General features: G+C 39.8%; 1 protein-coding gene across 3 annotated transcripts in view; it reads right to left on the reverse strand.

The window, feature by feature from the left end:
* The window catches only part of LOC137601306 (mannosyl-oligosaccharide 1,2-alpha-mannosidase IC), a 134,746-nt gene that overhangs the window by 68,798 nt on the left and 40,218 nt on the right, over positions 1-25,730 (reverse strand). For all 3 annotated transcript variants that reach the window (XM_068323450.1, XM_068323449.1, XM_068323451.1), the window contains exon 2: positions 5,380-5,476. In XM_068323450.1, coding sequence (XP_068179551.1) covers positions 5,380-5,476 — 97 coding nt within the window. The remainder of the gene's footprint in view (positions 1-5,379; positions 5,477-25,730) is intronic.

Raw genomic sequence — 25,730 nt, forward strand, 5'->3', positions numbered from 1 at the left:
GGTGGGGGTGGGGGGGCTGTGAGGAGCATTTTGGGCCACAAATTCTGAATGCGTCATTGAAGGTCCAATTAATCTCCTCGCCCACATGTAGCCAAAAGGGACAGAAAAATACGACCGAGGTTTCAAGGACACTGGATGGGTAAACAAAATTGATGTGAGGGACCTATTCTCAAGGTTTTTCTTCCCAGACTAGTAACAAAAGGAACAGAGGAATGAAACAGCCCTGAGATTGCCCAACTCCACCATTTTACAGATAATAGAAAACGGTAGCAGGTTGACCAAAATGCTAAGATTTATAAATGGTGCAGAGAAATGCTGCTAACGTAGAAGCAAGTATTAAAAACCTCTGGGGTGATCCTCCTGATACAATTTTGTGTCGTTACATTAAACATCGAAAGTAAGAATAAAGATTCAAAAGAGATATTTCGATAACTTTCATTTGTGGGCTTCTTACAAGAAAATAATCTTCATAGTGTAGCATTTCTATTTACAATGAATAACCTCTTAAGGACAGTTCCCCGTTTGGGTTTGACATCATTTAAATTCAGGCTGAAGGCTTAATTTGGTCTTGCTTGGAGATGTGGTGGAAATATAGAACCGTCACTACTTATACGTTGAGTTAATGCTCTCCACCATGAAAATAGGGCAGCAGAGCTCTGGGAGCCAAACATTGAAAATAATTTACTGCACTGAGGCCTTTGGCTTGCAAGACTTCAAGTGTCCCCAAATGCCTTTTCATCACTTTCCCACACTCTTTTAAATCTGATCATGTCCACACACACGGGAATGAAGTCTTTCCTAATAGCCTGAAGTCTTAAAAGCTCCTAAGATCTTCACCTCTTCCTTTGCTCTGAGCTCTCCAGCTTTTCTTCACAGGAGAGTCTTTCCTTGTGCAGTTTTACCTTCTTCCCTTCCCATCGTCTGTCTCGATACGAAATGATCGATGACGGCGAAAAAGCCGGCCTCGCTTGATCTCCCCGACAGGAAACATTTCGGCGAAATAAACAAAAGTGAGAGAAAAACAATGACGAGGGGAGGAATCAAACGAGCGAAAAGACAGATCGGAACCCGAACAGGAACAGTAAAAAGACAAGGTGCAGTGGTGCTGTCAGCCCTCGTCCTGTAGCTACCAGAAGGAATGAAACCAGCTATTAAATCATAAAAAAATCTGAACCCTTTTATTCTCTAAAAGCCCAACTTTCATTCTTAAACCTGCATAAAGAGAATTGTCAGCAGAATCCAAACGTTTCCATGGCTGCACTGAATTTATTAGACAGTCTCAGCACATTGTATAAATGTTCTTTACGCAACTTTACCGTTATTGGTTTAAAATCAGTTTTTCACAGCAGAACATTGCTTTACTATCTGACTTTATTCCATCTGCAGTATCAGACAGATAATGGATGCAGTTAGCAAATAGCTTTTGAAAATAGTGCAGGATTTTAGCAGCCAAAGGGAGAGATATGCCACTCAGGAGTTGGCAGATTCCAAAAACAGAGTCAGTATATCGATCGTAAGTTTGCCAAATGACCTGGAGCATGATTCCAAATGAACGCCATTGTTGTTATTGTTGTTTTGTTCCTGCTAAATTCTGATAGTTCACTGACACTTTTATATTTTTACTTTTGGTAACACAAAAATACCAAAAAGCAAGTAGAAATTATGCACCGAAATCTCGAGCTGGACATTCAAGTCCTGAATTTACAGCGATTTGACAAATCCATTTCAGTTTTAGTAGCAATAAGCACCTCCTGCTCAGAGATTTATGATTACTGAAGGTCAACAGTGGCAAACACGACATCCAACCACATTTATCAGTCATGATGGATTCTGCTGATGATTCAGTACTGAAAATATTAAATAAAAATTCAAATATATCATGAATACTAAGATTTTGTTAATGGAACATTAGATTTGGAAAGAACTCATTCGTATGCGTTCTTCAAAAATAAAATTAGTGCCAACATTTAGCTTGAATTTAAAGCTATTAATAAATGTATTTCTATAGCTGAAGATGGCGTTATTAGAAGGAATGTTAAGCTCTTCTTAATCTAATAATGATACAGGAGATACGATATCTGTCATGCAGTCATCTGAAGGAATCAAACAAGGCAGGGAATTTTTAACAACTCAAAAGAGAACAACTAAAAAGCTAATTTATCAGTGAAATACATTTAAGTTTTGCTACGGCAATAATTTTAAACATAATAAAAAACTTTTGATTCAAAAGCTACAGATTTCTCTCAGAGGAAAATAAAGAAGATGTATCTGAATATTTTAACTTTCCCATCAGATTCACTTCCTTCTAAGTGGGAACTCCCACACGAGCTCTCAAAACACTAAATGTACTGTAAAACGCCCACCTTCCTTTTGTAATGGCCCTCAGCAAAAGAAACTTTTAATAAGCTCTAAGAGACATACTGAGTTTTAAATGACAAAAGAGAAATGAGACAAAAAGCTCTATGAGGGAGGAATACAGACAGTTTTGAGCCTTGAGGGTCGCGACAAAGGAAATAAAAAAGGGATTACAGTATAAATAGAATTGAACGAGGGGGGGTTGACAAAATGACTCCGAGGAAGATTAAAGAGAAAGCACGCCAAAGAAGAAGTGGAGTACAGTACAGCTCTCCGTCTTTCCTTGGTTTACGTTGTTCGTGGGGGGGGGGTTTTGTTTTGTTTTGTTTTTTTGGATGGAGCTGATGAGGAAGGTTCTGACGACTCAGCAAGTTGACAAGATTCAGACACAAACCTTAACTGTAGATCCAATCTCACCACGATCTGTTTACTCTGGGGATTAAATTAAAGCACACAGCACCCAATTTCATACCTGACTTCCCACTCCACCATTGTCAATGTGACATTCTCTCGCTCTGTCCAATATTTTATATATATATAATATATATATATTATATATATATTATATATAATATTATATATATACTGTATACCTATACCTAAATATATACATATACAGTATATATATACATAAATATATACACACACACATATATATACATATATATATTATATATTGTGTAAAACTGTATATATTTATACGTATATGTCTCTCTCTGCAATCATCTCTAATACTCTGTGTTGTAAACAATGATGTTTGTTTTGCGGAAAACGATGCCAGCCATTCCTACACACATACATGCAAACATGCATACATACATGCCCTTATAGGATTAACCATTAAATCGTTCCCCTTCCCCCACACCTTTTTTATTCCGAGACAAAAGGTTATTCTCCCCCTGCATTTATTGTTTGAATTATTGGTTGGGTCTGTATTAAGGTGCTGCTTGGAGGATGGCTGCTCTGCACAGATAAAGACGGCCGTTAGCTGCCAGATGTTGAAGATTGCATTAGACATGATGATAAAGCTTTGGTTCCAACGGCAACATGAGGGTGGTTAGAGTGTGGCTTCTACTGTATGTGGAAACAATCTGAGTAAATATACAGTACAATAGTAAATATATTCACAACATTGAGTTAAATACTCCAATAATGTGATTATACTTTTGAGCCTACTTTTTGTCTTACTATTTATTTTCTTCCACTTCCACCAATACTTCTATTTGAGGAGTAAACAGTCAAACAACAGCCAAACACCAAACAGAATGGGATGCTAAAGCTGCTACGTTTGTCCTGGACCTGTAAGTAATATATAAAAGCCACTGCTGTGAGTAGGCTGGGCGTTGACTCTCTGCCCTTCAGCACACATTTCTTGATGTAACTTTAATAGAAACGAATCACATGGGCTAACTCCATCATCAACTCCATCATTCCTGTACTTTCAGTATTGACAACACTTCAGTCCATTAGCTTTGATTGTCCTTAGCTCCTTAATGCCTAATGACGCTTTTCATCACAAGTGGTCTAAGTGCAAGCATCATCACGGGACACGACCTGAAGCAAGCCTCACAGCTTCAGCACAGCCTGTCAAAAGACCGTCCAGAAATATGACAAATAGCAAACAATTAATATATATTACAAATCAGTTTTCTTCCATTGTATTTTAATCAAAAATAACAAAACGTCAGTTTTGCTATAGGAAATCAAATTAATTCAACATACAACACACTTACTGGGTCAGTTGTATATTTTTACATCTGCTTCAGAGGTTGCTTGTCTATTTGTTTGTTAGGACATTTTTCACTGGAAGTCGAAATAGAGATTTTTCATTAGATTTCCAGGCGTAGCTGGATCACAGTACAGATCCAGTAAAGCTTTGGAACCCGGGCTAGAGGTAAGGGCGCTCCAAATGCCCTTTCAAGCCTCACACCATCTTATTCTCTGTGTTATAAGGGATGAGAAAGTGATTGTCACCTTTTTTCAATTCAGAGGAATTTAAATATTCTAACTTTCAAAAAACTGCTCCAATCTGAGAAAAGTTCAAAGTTTTGCGACCTCGGAGACATTCAAACACTGACTTTTTCTAATTTTCTCGGCAGATTTCATCAGAAAATATTTCTGAATCAGTTGCATTGAAAAACATCTGACATACGTTTTAAGGACAGCACTTAAAAGGAACCCATCTTAACTATGAACCTGGCAACCTCGAGGGAAGGAGTAGAGACATCATCGTATGTTCAAGAGCGTTTGCATCATCGCCTTAATAATCCAGAATCCCATCCAAGTCTTATTAGGGGTTCATCTGTCTTTTATTGGCCTCTTTATGGGATTTCTTTCCAGCTCAGCTGACTGAATGGATTGATATGCTCCGGCACCGAGGACCTGGCGACCGCCCCCCAGGCTTCAATTAGAGGCTTCTGGTGACAGTGATGCTACTGGGATTGTGTCAGGCTTCATGTGATGAGAGACGGGGCGACCTCAGCCAAACGGAGGTGAGTCATTTAAAGGTAATTAACGACAAAATATTCCAAACTGTGTTCATCTGACAATTAGTTTGATTCATCAAACCATCATTCATGGGAAAAAAAAAAAATCACCAGATACCAAAGAAAAGGTTTTTGGGGTTTTTTTTTTTCCGAACCAAGAAACAATTGATTTTAAAACATCGAGATTGAAAGGATAAAGATAGAAAAGAGAAATAAAGATGAAAGATGTAAAAAGAAAGAGAAAGTAGGGAGAAGCAAAACCACACAGACAGTTGTTTTTAGTTAAAAGTCAACCTGTCGCTTCCCTCGTCTAGCTCGCTAGATGAATCTTTTTGTGACGTCCTGGAACACATTTTTGCGTTTGTTGATCCAATGTCGATATTTCCCATTTCAAGTTCAAATACAATTTGGAAAAATAAATTTAAAAAATGTCTTCTTTATTTTATCTTAGGGTTTAAACCTTTGACAGAAATAAAGGTTAATAGTGTTTGGAAAAAATCTATCAGATGACCTTTTGAAGCGAAACATTGACACTCACCAAACATGTTGCCAATATGCCCGTTTCTCGTCAAAGGCCGCAGCTCATTCTTTCCCCAGGCGTAGCGCTTGTAGTTATCCCAGGAAAACTTCATCATCTGCAACACAGAAAATAGCCGTCATTAGACTGATAGCCAAGCAACACACCTCTAAGCCCTGATGTAATTAAACCGCTACAGCTCAAAGGGAAAGGAGATGATAACGTATTGATCAGACCGGATTAAGTACAAATATGTAATTAACACACATATCCAACACACTGCTAAACAATGAGTTTGACATTTTCCCTGCAGACGCTCCTCCTAAATTAAAGATTGAATGATGCCAGTAGATGGAACGCAAATTTAATACTCAAGAATACATCTGGGAGAAGGGATACTTTTGATGCAGTGTAGTTCTCCAGAACATTCAGGTAAAAAATAGTACAGATTTGCAAAGGGAAAGAAATTATTTTTGATTTGATTTTGCAGCAATACATGATGCATTTGTTGAGTCATTTTGCTGAATTTATAAAATAAATCTAGAAAATAGGAAAATTCGAAGGACAACCAGGTCAAGATATTTCAAAACTCAAAATAAGAGATGGACTGTTGGGTTTAATCTGATCACAGCAGCTGGAGGAAACTTGTTTAAATTCAAGTCTTTGCATCTCACAGCAACACGTTGTTGAGAAATGAATGTTTTCCTCACGAATACACAAATACGATCTTGAAAATGACGCTAACTCAGCTGCGTGTGAACAAGCATACTTGATTCAAGTGCTTGACACACTCTTGACATTCAATCATCCTCAGCACAATAACAGACATGAAGAAATCGTGTTCCCTCCGTGACATCCGTCAGAAACAATGGACAGAAGGGAAAGGATCTGATCCCCCCCCCCCCCTTCATTGGATTGCAGGGTAACACAAAGTCATCTCTATTATCAATACTGCATGAGATGCCCCCCTCCAAAGGTGGGCTCACATAAGCCAGAGGGAAATAGACAACATGAATCCGATTATCTCTGACAAGGCCTGCAGCAGAGAATCCTCTCACACTGAAAAAAAGCTCATTACAGACCTCAAAGTATGTGATGTTCTCTCCCTTCCACCATTAAGCATCAATTTATAATAAATATGTATTGTTTAAATAAAACTTATACATAATTCATCTGCAGGGAAGTCTGTCAACAGGTAATTTTTTTACTTGAGGTACGTGAGTTTGCGCCACACATGAAAAGCTTGAGGATCTATCGGCATTGAGCTTGTTTTGTTGTGTTCCTCATTCAAAATATGGCAAGAAAAAGAAACAGAGAAAGCATAATTTTAAATAAATATCAATAATTTATTCAGCTCAGTCTCCCAGAAAGTTAAAAACAAGAATGCACAATGTGATTAAAGGGAAAAATGGAGTAAATCTCGTGGAAACATTCTCTCAGATGTAATCATTTTGTTCGGGAGAAACAACAAAGTACAGATCTGATTGTGTCTGGACGGGATGTTCTGTCCTACAGAGAGAGAAACAGTAAGCGTCTCAACTTTTATTTGAAAATCACTCCATCTTTTAGAATGCCCGGCTGTCAGTCCCGTCAACAGCTCTGAAAGCGCAAGAATAAAAGTAATAGCAAAAATGTTAAAAAATCTGGCATTTCATAAGCAGAACTGTCTCCTTTTCCAGCTTCGGTTTTTGAAGGGGTGCTACAGAAATGTATGTCAGACCGCGTCTGCAGAAAGATTAAATGATATGAGAGAAGAAGAACTTTATGACCATCATCAAACAATTGCAGGAGAAAGCAGAAAACAGCAGATGGTGAGTTTAAGCTGTATGACTGTATGCATAGAAAAACTGCAGCATTAATCAGTCCCGACACGACGCTCAAGTCACTGAAAGAATGGATTAGATGCCGATCTGGTGCTGCAACTATATTAACTTTGACTAAAGATTAATCTCTTCTTTAATTTACTTCTTAATTCAGAAAATTTCCCAATTCTGAAGCGACATCTTATAGCTTAGTGTTTTGTTCTGCTGATGATTTGAAATTCCCCCCAAAATTCACTTTATTATGATAACAAAGAGAGAAATAATGATATAAAATATTAATGTATTAGTAAAGTTACCATGTGATCAGAAAGGTTTGACCGTCCAAAGTAAAAAAAAAAACTTTCTAACTCACACAAAGACGTCAAATTCCACCTAAATCAGACAATGGATCCTTTCCATTATCTTTTTTCCAAAAAAAAACACATTTTGCTGTAAATACTGTATAAAGTACCTCACTTATAATATTTCTACAGATTATAATTAAAAGGTTTATGACCTACTTAATCAATAGATTGATTGCTTTCGAAAATGTATTTCCAACATGCAAACTGATTGCCTACTAGAAATAAGAGTCATTACTCTATAGATATCCCAGCACTTCCAAGCAGGATATAACAATACTTCCTAATGAGTTCAAATTAAAGCCTCTTGAGTGTCATCAAATGGATAAATTGACAAAGTAATTGAAAATGATCTCATTAGATTTTCTTGCTATAATCAACACCTATTATAGCCAGATGAGCTTCCGAGCCTCTGTCCCGACTGTAGAAGCGAGAACTCCGACTTAAACTCCACAAGAAAGACCTTATTGTCCTCCATTTTTTCCTATGGCAGGAAAAACTATCAGAAACTTTGGAAAAATAAATACTTTCTTATTCCTTAAATAGAAAATTACATCTACGTTTAAGGTCTGAGGATACGCTGTACATGGAAAACCGTTGTGATCACAATCAAAGTCACGCTCTGGGTAAAGATATTCATCTCAGCTTTCTGCTCGAGTCAGCTGAAAGGAAACGAGAATCTGATGATGCTACCGAGGGTCAAGACCCAGATCACACAGCTGAAAATGGCTGTAAAAGCCAGCAAACAGTCCATCATCAGAGCACCCGACGCACACGTGCAGCTAATCCTTAGCACCAGCTTTGATGCTTTGTGAACGATTCATTTCTAACAGCACAAAAAAAAAAAGGCAACAACCTGATAAGGACACCGGCTGTTCTTTGGTGAAGCTAATTACCTGGTACTTCAGTTCAATAAATGAACACAGAGCTATTGATTAAAATGAACGGTCACAGGGACTGAGAGGGGATGCAACGTGCCGATACCGAGACACCTGGTCAGGAGTCATGAGCTGCCGATAAGAACGTCCATCAACCGGACTGTGAAAGACATGAGCAACTACAACGATTACATTTCATGTCCAGCATCTTCATCCTTGAGAAAGAGCTCAAATATTTGCAGCTTACATCATATCCATGACAACCAGAGGCAGAAAAACCCTGAGACTGATGCAACAGTCATGTCTTCACCTCAAGTAAAAAATACGCTGAATGGTGACTTTGTGGATATGGATTTGAGGTTAGGTCAACTATTTTTAAATCTCCAAGAAATATTAGTCAAGTGTCTCCATATGAACACGTGTGTATGCTTTGAAACAGCGCCATTCATTGCTATACTTAGATAGTGTGTGTTTCCCAGAGAAAATACTGGACAGGAGAGGACAGTTATCTCAGCATGTGTCCTCTCCATCCTACACAGACCCAGCATGGACCAGGAAATGGTTTCCTGTGAATCACTCAGAAGAATCATGAAGGTCACTGGATGACATATGAAACACGCAGGACTGGAAGAAAAAACGAAAACAAAATGTGCTTGGTATATTTTTGAAAAATGAGGGATTTGAATCATTAAATTTCTTACAAAGTATTAAAGGATGAAAAAAAAAGAGGTTTACAGGTGAATCAAACTCGGTCTGTGGCACAGTAACAACCAGAGAATTATGAATTGAGCTTGCATGAATAATTGAGCCTTAGTTATTAAAATCAAATCCTTTTTCTTTCAGTGAAAGCGTGGAAAGGCATTTTTGCACACTTGAAGGGTGTCCCTTTGATAAATGTGTGTTTTTAAAGTCACCCTTTCTTTGTTTTCCTTGGATCCACATTTGCTAACTCCATCTGTACGACTACCCTGCACAGAAAAGAGACTCCCAAATGAAAAGTCATGAAAGAATGACTGGGGATAAGAATTTCAAAAAGGACTTTTTAAAGCACGTTTTAACTCTCTCTGCAAAAAACGAGACTCACGCAACAAGTTCCACGGAGGTTAAGACCCATCTGATGCATGGAAGAAACAAACTGAACTGAATCTTCCTTTGGGGAACGATGCAAAAATGTATCAGTTAAACTAAAAAGTATGGATGCACAGGAAAAGAAAGTATAATGAGGTGTTAACAAATGCTGATGAAAGTTTAGTCCCCAACTGTGATCCACAATGGTGCTAAAAATGAAACTGCAGCCATAATTACATCAAAACAAGAGACAGGGGGGGTCTGCATGGGTTTAATCCTACAGGATGCATCTGCATGGTTTCCTCTCATGCTTTGCTGTTTCGATTTGAAGCTGCCGTTTCCTCTCTCCGGTCCCCCATAAAACAATATTCCATCACTCGGACCGGCATGCTCAGATAAGAGACTATGATTTTCAGCACAAATCTATTCTGTACAGGAGTTGTCCTGTGTTTTTAGAGGCAGCGGCGTGATAAAGCTGGTGAATTGTGCAGATAAGTAGAACTTCTCGGCTTCTTTCCATTCAGGCAGAATATAAAGTAGAACAGAAAAAACCTCCAGGATCAGATGTGTTGCTGCAGCAGGTTGCCTTGAGATTCACATCCGCTGTGGTAATAGCTAATTGGCTAACAGCGTGGGCTGCATCACGAGGGAAGATCACTACGCTGTGTTCATCGCAAATACACAACTTGCTTCTGGACTTCGAGGCTCCTGCATCGTTCAGGAACAGCAGATTTGCTGCATATTCTGAACAATATTTTCTATTTAATCAAAGAAAATGTTTCCCATGGCGCAGATACAGAAAAGATGCGAGTGAAAATGTACCGTTTTTACACAATGCATTACCCTGAAATATGAGAAAAGCCTAATTACGTTCTGAATAGTTCCTTTCATTCAGCTATTTGTGGATGTCGACATAAGTGGATGCAAATAAAAATCCCGTTCTCTACATTATGTGCTCTTACACCGTTACTGTATGCAATGACTTTTGCATGTGTTTAATGGAAAATTACAGGAAGCGGCTGCAACACAGGGAGAATCTGCATTAGGAAAGGGAGGAAAGGACTATAAATGGGAGATAAGATAAATGAAATTTTTTAAAAATGAATATTTAAGCTCCATTGGTTTCCGGTGTGTTGCAGCCTCACTGAAATGTAATGGTCACACAATGAGGTAATGTAACTCCCACTTCTGAAGTCATCTATTACTCTGGATAAGTGACCTAACTTGGATGCACTTCATCTATGATGTCCAAACTGGAAAGATCTGATATGCAGCTCCTGCAGGTAAGCATGCAGAGTCTTAGTGAAAATAAAATGAAAAGATAAAATGAGACCAACTTGATCGATATCAGCACCGGCATGATTTATTATCTGTCCTGAAGCGAGAGAAACGTATCCACACAGGGAGAAAAAAAAGGCAAATCAATTGCTTGGACAAATCAAAGTAAGAAGAGATTATAATATGTGATGCTGGGGTTTATTGTCTGAACAAACTAAACTACCAAAACACAAAGCAGTGGCGTGAAAACCATCCGTCTTTATCAAACACGACAGCAGCCACGTCAAACTCTGACAATGGACTTATATAAAGGGTCCTACTGTCGATCTGTCATCCTCTGGACTACTTCACACTTGCAGCCGATCTGGTTTAGCTTCTCTCAAAGTTGAAACACTGGGCGATTCCATTTTTGTTTGGGATTTCTCTCAGGGTTGACTGTTGAATTAGACATCTATTAACTAAACCTTAAATAGAAGTCAAATTGCTTCTGATTCAGTCTCCAAGTCTCTAATGGGCTGAATGGTGGAAAGAAAGTTCCATCATTCAGAAAGACACCATCATTCATCGTTTTTAGAGTGGTACTACTCTGTCTGAGCCATATCCTCAATTCACACCACATGAACAAGAGATCTGGAAATATACCTGACTCATGCCTTGATGCAGACTTGACACATCCCCACTTTGATGCAATTGCTGCTTTTAGTTCCATGAGCAAAGATCCCTTTAATCTGAAGACTCCTCGGGTGGATCGAGGATAATAAATCACCTTGGCACCCTTGTACGTCAGCCCCAAGATGCTGCAGCATTCAGATGCTGCTGCATCATCACCTGAGTCTGAGGAGATCTTTGACTCAGAAGACACAGAATCAGCTTTCCTCTGGCATTTCACCCTGAGCTTTCCACCTCCAAACGCACATTTTTTTCCTCTCATACTTCCAAAAGCTTCCGATATTAAATCACTTATAAAACATGGCTGTTCGCTACAAATTGCAACTGCATTTAGGAGATGACACAGGTGATTGGTCCCTGTGGGCTTGAAAGGTGTCATCCTGACTCAGATGACACTATGAACAATGTCATAGACAACTAGTCATAGACAACTCATCCAGCACCAAGGTGCCGATCATACATAAAAGGGATTCATGAAAATGTAGATCTGTGGGGTGTTAATGCAATCACCCCAATATAAATCTAAAGATATTAAAGGTGATTGGTTGATTACAGGAATCAATGCCATAAAACGTGTTATGATTGGTTAACTGTGTCATAAGCAGCTCCTAAAGGTAGCCAGCAAATATCAACTGTTAAACGGTTGCTTAAGGAAGAAGCAATGTTACCATAACAACCACTAGCTTTACTTCAGCATTCATATTAAAGAAAAAAAAAGATCCTTTGGAGGAGGTACTTAAATTCTTGGGGAGCTCCTCTAAGAGGATACCCCGGATTGTTTGGTCTACATTTAGCATAGATTTGGTTCTGGCAGCTGAAAATTGAATTTTTCTACAATGCACCCGGGGCACGAAATAATCTGCAAAAATATTTAAAACTAGCAACACTTTCACCCCTTGACAAATTTAAGCTATTATACAGAAGCCGATGGTGGAGGCATGTGGTTATTCCTCCTGAGTAGCCATTGTGTTTTGCATAATTGTCCCTTCTGTTTTATTGTGACTTTGTTTATCTTTATATGTTTTGCATTTTAATGTGTTGTGATTCCTGTGACTGCTCCCCTGGATGGGCCAAACAGATTTATAGTCTCAATGGAACTTCATGGGAAACGGAAAAAATAAAATAAAAATCCCATTGTCACAACTAACCTCACGGTTCTGTGCTATTTAATTTTCTCTTTGATGTTCCATTCATTAATTGTACATTAAAGCATAGATTACATTACTTAGATCGCACTGGAAGGGAACAAAAACTTTTCACCAATCATATCCTTTCTTCACGCTATTAATATTGCATATGCAAAGTCATAAAAAAAATAAAAAAAACTGTCCAATAATTGAGAGCTCCTTCAGGGAGATTTGGCACATTCAGAAATGCAGCTGCAAGATACAGAATAAAAAATAAAACTGATGAAGTTACCTGAGCTGTGAGTCTGATTGGTGTTAAAAGATATTTCTGAGAGAATTAGCCACTGTGATGATAATTATCTGAATTTGTGATGTACCATCTGCAACTGGTGTGCATTAATTCAATTTAATTACATAGAGAACATTTCTACAACAACAGAAAAAGCTTCTGATTTTGTGCACATACGTATTTGCCTGAATATCTCTGTCTCTCTGCCAGGTGTCCCCAATGCTCCCTTCGAAACGGATCATTAGGAGAGATATGAGGCCTGTGCCAACCCGTCTTCTGAGCGTCTCCCACTGGTGGGTTGAGAGTTCCAAAGCGCCAAGTTAGTTGATGCCAAGAGAGGGACAACTGCCAAAAAGGAGCCTATTAAAATGTCTGGACTCCGGTATTGAATTGTAAGGGAGGTGAACCTGGAGTTAAAACGTGTCTAAATGGCCCCAAGGGGGGCCAGATGAAGACACACGATGAAGACGGACAGAGATGAGACAAGAGAGCTGTGAACAGAGCTAGCAATGGTGCTAAAACTTCATTCAAACAGGCTGTTATTGGCTATTATTTCAAACTCAAAGATAATCAGAGATACTCTAATCTGCATCACAACAGATCAATCTAACGGCTACGACTCTAGCGACAACACGAAGGGAAAGCCGGTCCCTTCGGTCTGCAACCAATTCAATGAAGTTGATTCAAACAAGAACAAAAAAACGTTGGCGTTTGGAGCCGCAGAGAGCTGGAAGAGGCAGACAATAAATCATGTCTGTTACGCAGCATTAATTTCAAGCTCAGTCTTACATCATGGCAGTCTCAAGACAATATTTTTCTGCAGTCGTCTGACAGCAGCCACATGGGAAGTTGGACAGTTCAAGCGCTCAGGAATCGGTGGACGTCCACAACTCTCAACCGCTGACAATTTGTGCTTCTTCTTTTTTTTTTCACCACTGGGATTTAAAAAAGAGGAGAATGCAAAGAATTTCAGAAGAACTTACGACATTGATGTCTACACTCTGCATAAGTTAAATATTCCTCAGAGACTGTTGGGACCCGGTTCAACATTATAGTTCTAATGGCTCCTCTACTCTCCTCCATGTTTCCACTACTTGTAAATCACATTTTTTGCCCTTTAATTACTTTTCTAAGTTACATAATTTATTTTTAGGGAATTAGAGAGTGAAATATTTGCATTATTGTTGCCCTGCCCTCGACATACATGTCATACTAAAATAGACATGGTGCAACTTTGCCTGATACAAAAATTAGCCTCAGGGCAACAACATCAGGGCAAAGCTATAAAGAAAATACCATAACAATTAAATTCCATTCAGGTTCAGTGATAATACTCTAGAAAATTATTCACCAGCCAGGTTCACAGCAAAGACACCTGCCTGCTCCGATCGAGTAGTGGTTCTTCTTCCCCTGCTGGCTGAGTGACCCTTTGCCCCTTTCTGTCAGGGTTATTTAGTGGAGAAGGCCAAAGGAAACAGGACGTGCTGACAGCCAGCTGTGAAACAGGACGTGCTCACAGCCAGCTGTGAAACCACAGGTTTAAGAGAGAAAAAGATGGGAGGATAGCAACAACAGCCAGGATGACTATAGACAAGCCATTGGACGTGTGCTGCTATATAAGCAGATGCAGCATCTGGATGAAGCATCCCAGCATAGCCAGACACTTGGTGGCTGTTGCCCAAATTCAATCTGGAAAAATCTGTTTAGGGGTTTCCGGAAAGTAGCAGAAAAGAATGTTTTCAAAAAAGAAAATGAAAACAGAATCCTGAAGGTTGTTTTTGTTTTCAGGTACTAATCGTTTTAGATATTATATAACAGCTTCATGATCAATAAGCAGATGCCTAAGACATTCATTTTACTGTGTTACGATTAGCCTTCCTTTGAGATATTGCTTCAAAAATGGATTCCTTCAGCCCAAATAAAACCCCTGGCTAACGTTAGCACACTTGGCTCTGTCTTAAAGCGTGGCAATGAATTCTATTCATTTGGCGCTGCCACCGCTTCGTCTCTACAACTTACAGGCTTGTCTCAATGAATCATAAACACATTTGTCTTCCCATCTCTGATTGAATGTCTTATTCTCGGGCATTAGGATGCTATAAACATCAACGGCTATGATGACTAGCTATCCCTATAGATATTGGGACAATGCGGTTATTTGCATTCAGTGTGGATTCTTGGACACAAGGGCTATGCAGTCGTAAAATAAGATGCGGGACCTGAAATGAAGCTCTGTCGTCGAGTTCCGTGTGTGATTTAGTGACGGCCTGGTTGAAACACCGGATTAACACACATCGAGATGCTCTACCTTTCAAGGCTTCAATGAGTTACAATCCAAGGCAATGCATTTCTGCACCAGCTCTAGCTGCTCTTGTCAAACTGGCTTTCCCCCTTTCAATTTCCTGGGATCACTGAACAAGTCAAATCAATAGACCTCAGCAGAGAGTTGATGGAATCCGGAGGGGCTGAGTTCCAAGCGGTCTTCGCTCTCAGCGGAAAAAAGAGGAACTTCCACAACTAAAGATTGCAAGACCAATAATTCTCAAGGATACCTACGAGTCGCTGACAACGGCGCTTTCCTCAAAAATAGAAAGTGAATACAGGAAGGGAAAATGTAGGGGGTGCAGCAAAAAATGAGGGGGCTATTAAAAGTATATACGAACCATTATGGAGCTTTTACGGTATTAGAAGGTGTAAGGCAGAAGATAGAGAAGCAGGGAGAATGGGCAGTAAAAAGAAGCACATAGAAAAGTGGGAAGTAATTTGTCTGTGAGAAATTGCCAATTTTAGTGAGCTGCCTGAGGACAGGGTTCCACTCCGGGAACGGCACAGTGTCTTGTAAGAATCATGATGGCGAGCCCACCATGCTTATTAGAGATGAATACACAATGCCCCCTCCCCTCAGAGAAAGCTCCAAACAATGGCGCGAGTCCCACCACCCATCTGTTGGAGTTTTCAATGAGCAACAAGCAAAAGAGGAATCTTTTATTTAGAGAGCAAAGCGGACAAGCAGATCATATCCTGCAGAAAAATGAGGCCTTATTAATACTTTTATTGAGGTAACATGAGGAGAGGTGGAAGTTCACTTATGATGGGACTTTTGTGGTTTCCACTCAACAGGATTTGGTTTCACTGAAAATGACAGTCGGATGTGGAAAGGTTTGATAGACATGACCTTTACGTGATTCTAATGATGAAAACTGCGTATCTCATGATGAAAAAGCATCCTTTGAAAGTCATTAAACTTTAATTAAGGGTATGATAGAGTCCATCTTTGGCAAACATTTCACGCAGACCCACTGGATTTAGCATAATCCTTCTAACAAAAAAATAAAGCAACCAGATCACGTAGCTGAAGTTTACAGTACTGGAGTATTCATATTCTCATGTCCTAATGTAAGTTCTAACATAAGTTACTCTGTCTTCCAGATGGGGTCCTTAGGCCTGACATTCAGAACCAATTAATTTAATGTCATTTAATACTCATTATTACTCTTCTGGTAACAGTAAATTAAATACAGTTTGGTTTTGGACCAGAGGTCAAACAAATTAATTAACTCCAAGGCATTACTTTGGGATAAATGAAAAGGAGGTGGCTAATCATTTATTAATTAAGAAAAAAAACAAACAGATGAGTCAAAAATGGAAAATATTAGTTAGTTACAGCCCAGATATAAAATTAAATTCTTCCCCTATAATGAAATGTTCTACAAACTGCCCCATGTTTGGCCCAATTAGTGCAAACTTCTGTTTTATTCTATGTTCCAATTCATCGTAGTCTTTGCTGACCTTTTGCTGTACTGTTGTGTGCAGTAATGTCTGCTGCTACTGCGTGACTGTTCTGCTGTAGAATCACGGTTGATAAGTCGTCTTACTGCAGCTCAAGAGAAAATAAAATTCCCATCTGAACCCTAGAATTATTTTGAACTCGTTACGATAAACAGGAATCTTTCCCACTGGGACTGATCCAAAAACACAAAATATTCTCCTGTTTTTTTTCTCCCCAAATGTTGGTGGTGCATTCATTAGTATTATAATTGCTATAATTCACACTGAGTATCACTAGTGTCATCGCATCGAATGATGTCGTACGGCGTCAGCGCAACCTCGCACCATGTGACGAATACTCCTCATCCTTCCTCGAGCAGACTGGTAGCAGCTTTGAAACATTTTCCTTTTTCCCCGCATGATTTCTCAAACACAGCCTTTGAGCTCCAACACGATCACCTCTTTTCATCTTGAATCCAAACTTCTCCAGAGTAAAATAATTTGAATTCTAAATATCTTCGGTGATGAATTGTTTGTGCACGATCTCCCCACAAAGTAGCATTTCCCAAATAGCAATGAAACCAATTCATTTGCTACATTTCCGTTGATAAAACTCAATTTGTATGGCCTGACATTTGTGTTGCTGCTTAATTTGATTGCAGCAGCAGCAGGCCTGTAAGATAAAATTAATGAGAATTGAGACGTTGTGTTGATGCAATGCATTACTTTCTACATAAAATAAAATGTGTTGCTGTTGAACAAAGACGCCACTGATGCCTTCATGTCGGCACAAATCATAAATCATAAAAGTAAAGCTCTTGAGAAAAAAAGACAAAAAAGCAAAGATTTGCCTTCTATTAGAAAGCATGGAGACCAATAGACCTCTTCAATGCTAATTTAATAACTAAACACAAACTCCACATCTGCAGATAAGCAGAAGAACCTCTCAGTGGAAGCATTCTTTAATTTATCATCGCTTTCAGACACCAGCGATTTATAATGCAAGATGTGTTTCTGCTGAGCTATGAATGCAGGTTGAAGAAAGTTATATATTCCTTTTCTTTGCCATTTCAAATAGCAGGAAGACATAAGTCACCTTGCCGGAGCTGTTTGACAGCCCTATTCTGTGACTTTAATGAAATTCCAACTCAGAAAAGACCCAATTTCAAACGATCCGACAATAAACCCTCCACCTCCTCATCCTCGGCTACATTCACACTTAGGGAAGCATATCAGTGCCTACGCCTACGAAATCCCCAAAATATCATCTTCAATTAAAAGCAATGGGAGACTGAGCTGTTGCGTGGATAATGTCTATATTATCACATAAATGGTTCTCTCCGGAATTCTTAGGAAAGACGTCTGGCCTGCTGACATCCGACTCTAAAAACAGAGAGAATCATTAGAACTTGATGATTAAAATCCGAGCGCTGCAGCAGTTGAAGACAACAAGTTAACAGAGTAATTATGATTTCTCCAGATCCATTAAAGCAGACCGACTTGCACAAACACATCCTTTTTACACTGCCTGCTCAAGGTCGTCCCTTTTATTGCGGCTTATTCCTATACAAACAATACAAATTGTCAATACTCATTGTTCCACCTCTGTGTCAACAGCGAAGACACAAATCGATGTCCGCATAAACAAAGACAACTTAACAGGCCGCGGGATTGGGTAAAAGCAGCTATTAGCAATTAGCAGCTAACTCAAAAGAGACTGGAGGAGACGGCTCAACGTCCAGGAGCTCCTGTTAGAGTTGTCACGGTTACAGACAGAACAGTCTGTCCATACCGATGAGACAAATGAAAAGGAAGAAGTAGACTGAGAGCACTGGAAATGGTCGGGGGCAGTGTAGCTATAATTCAAGCGAGGCGCGACGATTATTTTTTAAAAAAGTACTCAAATCTTGGATTCCATAGACCTCACTGACCAGCGGTGAGATTCTTTCTGCTTTGTCTTTATTTATTTTATTCCGTATTTTTGTTGCTATTGAAACGTTCTACTCTTCACTGCCCCCTAGTGTCTGAAAGGATGCCAACGTAAAAAAAATATGACCGTATGTCAATTTGACGATGCAATAATTTCCAAAAAAAATTATATACTATTATATATAATTTTTTATACTACAAAAAAATTTCTATACTAACACAGTTGAGGATTTTACATGGGTAGGGAATGGGTAAGAACCAAAGCAGCTCATAATAAAGTAATCGCACCGTATTCCACCATTGCTGTGATGTAAACACAATCAACCTTTATTTAAAGCCTACAGCACCATATTGAACACTTTACATCTGCAGTATTATTCTTTAAACAACAACCTGAAAGAGGTTGATCCGCATCTGAAAAGTAACGTGATCCGTTCTGCAGAAGCGGCTGAGAGTCCGTTCACAAAGTCTGGGTGAAGCTGAAGCTGCGGGCGGGGGGGGGTCATCGGCGTGACAAAAACACTTATTTACCAGCCTACTGATCCACTGTAGATTGATTAGCCCTGACATTTGAGCGCCGCTGTTCTGTCAAGCTGTACCCAGAATTTCATCCATAGGTCTTCAGGTGGGGAGAGCTTGTATCCAACGGCAACTCTTTAAATCACAAATCCAGAATAAAAACAGAGGTGACCTCGTGGTCCATCATAAGCGCAGCCCATGAACGGCAAGATTATTCCGTCTTCCTTACATTAAATCCCCAGAAACTCCACCTGCATCACCTCCCCGCCCCCCATCCGAAGACGCAGAGGAGTCACATTGAGAGATGTGGTGACAAAGGTTGTGGGGAGCAAGTTTATAATAAGAACTGCCTTGTTCTTGACTGCTGGGACATGCTTTCGTCACCTCTTCATAAAATTCTATTTGCAAGTGGAGGGCGAGTAAACAGGTGAAATGTTCACAGACAGGGAAAAGCTCAACGCAGACAGAGACGAGTGGAACCAAGGCAAAATGTAAATAAAAACCCAACAAGTCCAGTCATGAAATATTTGTAGGGGGATCGCCGGGACACAACATCGCACGATCGTTTCACATCGGTGGGAAATCTTATAATCCAGATCAAATAACTCTCCAGTTGGAACTCATTTATCCACCATCGATTGATCTGAAAGGACGTGGTGACATCATCACTTCTCCACTATATTACTAAAACGTAAACTGAGATTACATAAAAGGTAACCCACAGCACTAATAGGTTTATCAGAAAGTACAAAACCCGCTTCTAAAACTTGAAAATGAACTAGACTCTAGAGATTAAAAGGTTTATTCTCTTCCAAAGGTACCAAAAGGTACCATCTTAGCACCTCGCTCAGGCCAAGAAGCTGCCATGACAACAAGTAGAACTGTCCAAACACAAGGACAAAGTTACAGAGGTAGAGATAAGAGAAGTGTGAAACAGCTGAGGAGACCAATGTGAGACGTAAAGGAGATGTAAAGGTCCTCCTTGAGATTGGACGGTGATAAAACGTTCAAAGAGTAAAGTTTAAAACTCAGGAAAAAGTTACAAACAAACAAAAAGTAAAAACTTTATATGAACACAACAGGAAAAGAAGCAATGTAGTGACTTTTGGAAGCCAATTTTAAAAAATCATCCGTTACTTCCTGATGTTTAAGCTGATTCTTAATAAAAGTTCACACACTTGTCCCTTTATTTTTAAACCTATTTATCACAAATGCAATAAAGCATCACCAGAACACATAATATTAACATTAAAATAGCAACACCTAATGTGTATTAAATTGCATTTATATGCTTCTCTTAAACACCGTCATGACAGAGTTGCTGTCTCACTTAATCTAATTTTAATCAAGCAAAAGAGATTAAATGAAGCCAACGTGTTTCTCTTTTGATCAAAATAAAAACTGCTATTACTCATAATCTCATAAACCTCCTGCCGTGTCACTTCCTGGAGGTTTTCCTCGCTACGACGTCAAATGTTTAAAAGAAGCACTCCGACACTCAAACCGGATGCGGGTGAATACCTCATGGTGGCAGAAAGGGTGCATAAATATTGACTATTAAAGTCTGCTTTATAAAGCAGCTCCATTTCCTCAAGAGCAGCACAGACCATAGATTTATGGAGCTACAACAGCGTAAGGACCTTGGATTTAAGCTTGTCAAACACGCATAGACAGGAAATGGCTTTAGTACACTTAATGTGAATAAAATTATTTTGCATATTTCTATACAAGAACCACAAGCGGAATCGGCCTGGTCTTTATATTACGCCGGTGCAGGGAGTTCCTGCTGCATTCAGAGGTTGCCGTTCCCCTGAGTTCTCCAAGAGCCACAGAACAGGAATACGTTCTTGAAGTGGGTAAAAGCTTTCTGTGCTGGAGATTCAACCCATATTGGCTGCTAAAATGTGTCCAGGGAGCGGGAAAAAATGAGTTTAAGTCCGTGCGATGCTTTTTCTTTTCTGAGCACAGCCATTACAGAAGATCAGCAGAGACAGAGCGTGGAAATTAAACCAGCTAAGAGGTCCATCTTGGCTGTTTTGTGCGAGATTATTGTTTCACCCCTTGATCCTTTCTATCTTTATTGCTTTCCACTTTTCTTTTCTGTTAGCCTGTTTTCGCACACGCCTCCCTCTGTTCAGCTTTCTTATATTTTATTCTCTTTTCCGACGCCATTTTCCCCCCCCATCTCCTCCCTGATCACATCTCATCTCCAGGCTCTTCTATATATTTTAGCTCATTTGATGAGTTACTGAAGGGCAGCAGTTTTTGAAAATGGAAAATAAATTTCTATTCATTTGGCAGGTAATATTTGTTTATATAAGGAGGATTGCGCCTCCGACTTGGGCAGTCAAAAAAGCTGAATGTGGCTTTATAACAATCTAGTCTGTCAAGGGTTGTAGGCTTGAAAGTGCCGCAAAGCACGATGACACCCTTTCAAACTAAAAAGCACAATGGCACCCTTCCAAACTAAAATACCTTCTTAAATCAACAGGTATTGTTGATGATGGTAACATTAACTCCCAAAATGCAGATTAATTCCCAGAAAGGCTGACCTTACAGACTCCATTCTTCATTGAGAATACCCCGGGGTATCTGGCTACCACTACAGTTCTTGTGTTTGCATGTTGGAAGGCGTGTGTGTGTGTGTGTGTGTGTGTGTGTGTGTGTGTGTGTGTGTGTGTGTGTGTGTGTGTGTGTGTGTGTGTTTGCGTGTGTGCGTGATGCAGAGAAAATAAAAGAGATGGACGGAAATCACCAGGCTGACTGGAAATGAGAGGAATAAGCAAAGGGAAGGGTGGGGGGGAGGGATGATAGTTATTAATCTGCGCGGTGGCGGTACGAGGCAGGTGTTCTCGTCTCCGCTCACATTTATTTACCCAGCAGGCCAAGTGAGGTGTGGAAACCTGCAGGTAGTCGACTCTAAAGCAGCAGTTTATCGGAGATGCGTGAATTCAGGCTTGATAAATATGTAGTCAGTCACATCCCGCCTTCCCACCCCTCCGTCTCTCGTGGAGGATGTATGTGATGGAAATGATGAACTGCATCCCGGGCCGGGTGAGGCAATGAATCATCAGAAATGTCAGAGTCAGACGCGAGATAATACATAAAGCCATACACACTAATCTACAAACACACACATCAGTTCTACTTAGCAGATGACTCACTTCCTGCAGTAACAATCCATGACGAGATCAAAACACTCCAATCCAGATGGGTCTTTTTCACTGGTCGGTTGTCATTTGGTGATAACAATCCAATCCTGACCTGGTCCAAGTCAGATCAATACGTAGGTTTAATCCATTTGGGTTATTTTTATAGTTTCGGTAAAAACCTTTGACCCACAGCCCATTCTTTCCAAGAGAACATGAGGCTTTAGTACCGACTCCCACATGATGGATTGAACTGCCTAGCCTCTTTTTTTTTTTTTTTTTAAAAAGGCAGCACTTACTCCATTGTATGAGCCACAAAATAAATGTGAGCTAACAAAAAGGGCCAAATTACCACACGGGAGCAGTCGGGGCAATAATGAGCCGTGGACCCCACTCAGCTCTCCGTCCATTATTATCCTTCCACCTTCAGATTCCCTACAGGTACACACTGCAGAATAAGCTTTGTAGATTCATTACATTACAGAGAACCTCAGACACCAACCAGACTCCCTCTGCTGAAATTAACCACCAGGGTGGCACCAATAAGTTCATTTTCTGGAGAAAAATATAGAAAAAGAACATTGAGGAACTATTAATAAAGAATATTTTAAGGTACGGGAAATAGATTTATTTGGCATCTGGATGCTTAGCTTACCTTAGCTGTTTTATTACACAATAATTAATAAGTTTAGGATCATCTGCATACGTGAGCTCTAAAGCAACAAATTATAAATCACTTTTAACATACAAATGCCTGCAACATGGTCCAAATAGATGTTTGCATGTCTTCAAAAACATGTTGTCCAGTTATTTAAAGCATGCACGACAGCCCACTGTAACCTCTGCAGTTTTTCCTTTACACCCCCCCCCCCACTTCATTGGCGTAAAAGCTACAAGTCCCTCCTTGGTAGAGAGCTCAGATGAAGTTAGCATTGATCCCATCCTGTGAAAAGCCAGCAGACTGATGTCTGGGATTGGCTCATACTGGTGCAAAGTCATCTCTCGTTCATTTCCCGCCCCAGGAGGGGGAGTGGGTGGGTGGGTGGGTGGATGGGGGTAGTCCACATAAGAGGCGCAGCAAAAATGATTCAAGTTACTTGGCAATTAGCTTCCAATGTAACAAAAGAGGAAAGAGGGAGGGAGAGGTATGGATGGAATGAAAAGAAAAGCATGGATATCAAGGGAAATGGAGGAGAGCGCAGAGATGATGGGGAGTATTAAAGAGGACAAAAGAGGTAATGAGAGAGGCGGGGGGAGAGAGAGAGAAACAAGAAGCCTCCTGGGTCTGAAGTGCTTTGAAGGTGATGGCGTCTTTATGTTTTAACTTCCTTGCATTTAGATTTCTTTGAATGGGATCATTAAAAAAGCAGACGTGGATACTGAGGTGCTAAAGTTGTCGGGTTTTTTTCCTCGGAAAGGGGGAAAGAGGTCAGGAAAAAGTGCCGCTGCTGTGTGGAGTAGGACAAATAATAATGAAGGAAAAATACTAAACAACAGAAGGCCGGCAAGAGACGCAAGAACTCTGAGGCCGAAGCTGAAATGGAAATGTGTAACGTAGTATGAAAACATTAAGAAAAAAAGCGTGCTCGCTGAGAAGAGATTTCTTTCCGTTCAAATCATTTTAGCTCAATTAGCGTATACTTTAAGTTTCAGTTTTAGTACCGCTCACTCATAATATACACTTTTACCCACATATAAAGCGATCATATATCACATAAGTGCCCCCATTTATGTCTGCAACTCTCATTTCAATAACATATCTGCAATAAAACTGGCCTTGAAGAACCAAAAACCAGTCAAATTAGAAAACTCCTGAATGGAGAGAGAGAGAAGCTGAAAATGTGAACAAATACGCAAATTCAACGTACAATCACTGATGAAGTGTCCCATAAACAGTATGTGGTGCGAAATCCATAAAACACATTTAAAATGCATAAAGATTCTACATAAAACATCAAGATGGCTCCATAAGACATCAGCGGAGTTGCAAAGAGTTCAACGGAGAATTTGTTTTAGGGGGGCGGGGGGAGAGTCTCACCTGTCTGCTTCCTGGACATTCCATCTCAGGAGGAGGGCTGAGTGAAATTGTGGGGGAGGCAAATTAAATATTTCCCATGGGAAACCTCGCACTGTTAGAAAGTAAAGAAAGTCAGTGAAAGGCATATTTAATAGACTAAAGGCATATTTAATTGGCTGTAGAGTATAGACACGGAGCTGGCACCGCTTGAAATATATAGCGAGGAAGAAAGAACCGCCCAAACAATTTAAGCTGCAAAAAAAAATTACATGTCGGAAAAAGGATTAATTGTAGAAATACGGTTTTTAATTCCAGCCTAAAAGGGAACGGAAATCAGAAAACATGGTGTTCTGCAACGTTTTGACATTGTAATAACGTTATTTATCAGAGGGAGCAGTGTTTTGTTTTTAGACGAGATGAACCTACAGGCTGAGGAGGTACCTGCGTTTGTACGGCTGATGTAAGGGGCACTTTCAAGACCTATAAATCCACCCATACATACAAATATCCCTCCACTTTCATCCTGATGCTAAAAACAAACACCTTAGGCGGAGACATCGGTCCCTACGGCCTCGTAAAAGCAGAGGAATAAATAGCAGCATAGTCCATCTTTACTGTTTAAGGTGGTCGAAGCTCCGGCCTCCCCGCCGGTCCCGGCCCGACCGCGGTGACTTAAGATCTACTTGACTGATGAGCACCGGCGAGCAACATGTGTATTTTTGAGTTTATGTGTGCTCTTTATGGCTGGCAGGAGACCAGGGGCTGAGAGGTTTCTAAGGGTATGAATAGACCTCTATCTCAGCAGGGTCACCCCAGACACTTTACATGGCCTGGAGGGGGAACATAAAGCGACAAGCGATGGAAAAGCTCGAGTGGTTTTACAGGGCTGCAAAAAAAAAAAAAAAAAATCCTCTGCGAAGGCTGTAAATTAAAAACCTGAGACAAAACTCCAGTGGGGGAGCAGCTCTGTCAGACCCCACACAGCCAATGCATGAGAATTCTGTTATATTTTCTGTTTCGGTTAATTTTTTTTTTTTAATTAACGCTACAAGTTCTTGCTCATTGATGCCGAAGCCCTCATCTATTCACCCAAGAAGCGTGGGTTATGTGTTATGTGTATTTCATGGCTATATTTCCAATTCACTTTATTGTTTTACCCTGTTTGCGTTGATAAAGTGATTTTATTTGCATATTTTAAATTACTCCCTGTCAGCTGTGCCTCCCACTGCAAGCCTTCTTCCCCTTAAAAGTTTTTTTTTAAAAACCCCGCAGGAAGGTTTGAGGATGATGAAATGTTTTCCAAACGGAGCTATTGATATTACGATCATTCCTTTGAAATTGCAATAGAAAATAAAAGACTAATATTGTCCGTTTTCTTTCCACCAGAATCATAGTAAAATGCTGAGCTTCCGAGGAGATAATTTCTTGTAAGGTTACTGACATTTAAACACTTTTTGTATTTGCTATCTTGACTATCGCCTGCAGCACTGACAGACAAGAATAAAACAGTTTGTATG

This window comes from Antennarius striatus, chromosome 9 (genome assembly GCF_040054535.1).
Source record: "Antennarius striatus isolate MH-2024 chromosome 9, ASM4005453v1, whole genome shotgun sequence".
Lineage (NCBI taxonomy): Eukaryota > Metazoa > Chordata > Actinopteri > Lophiiformes > Antennariidae > Antennarius > Antennarius striatus.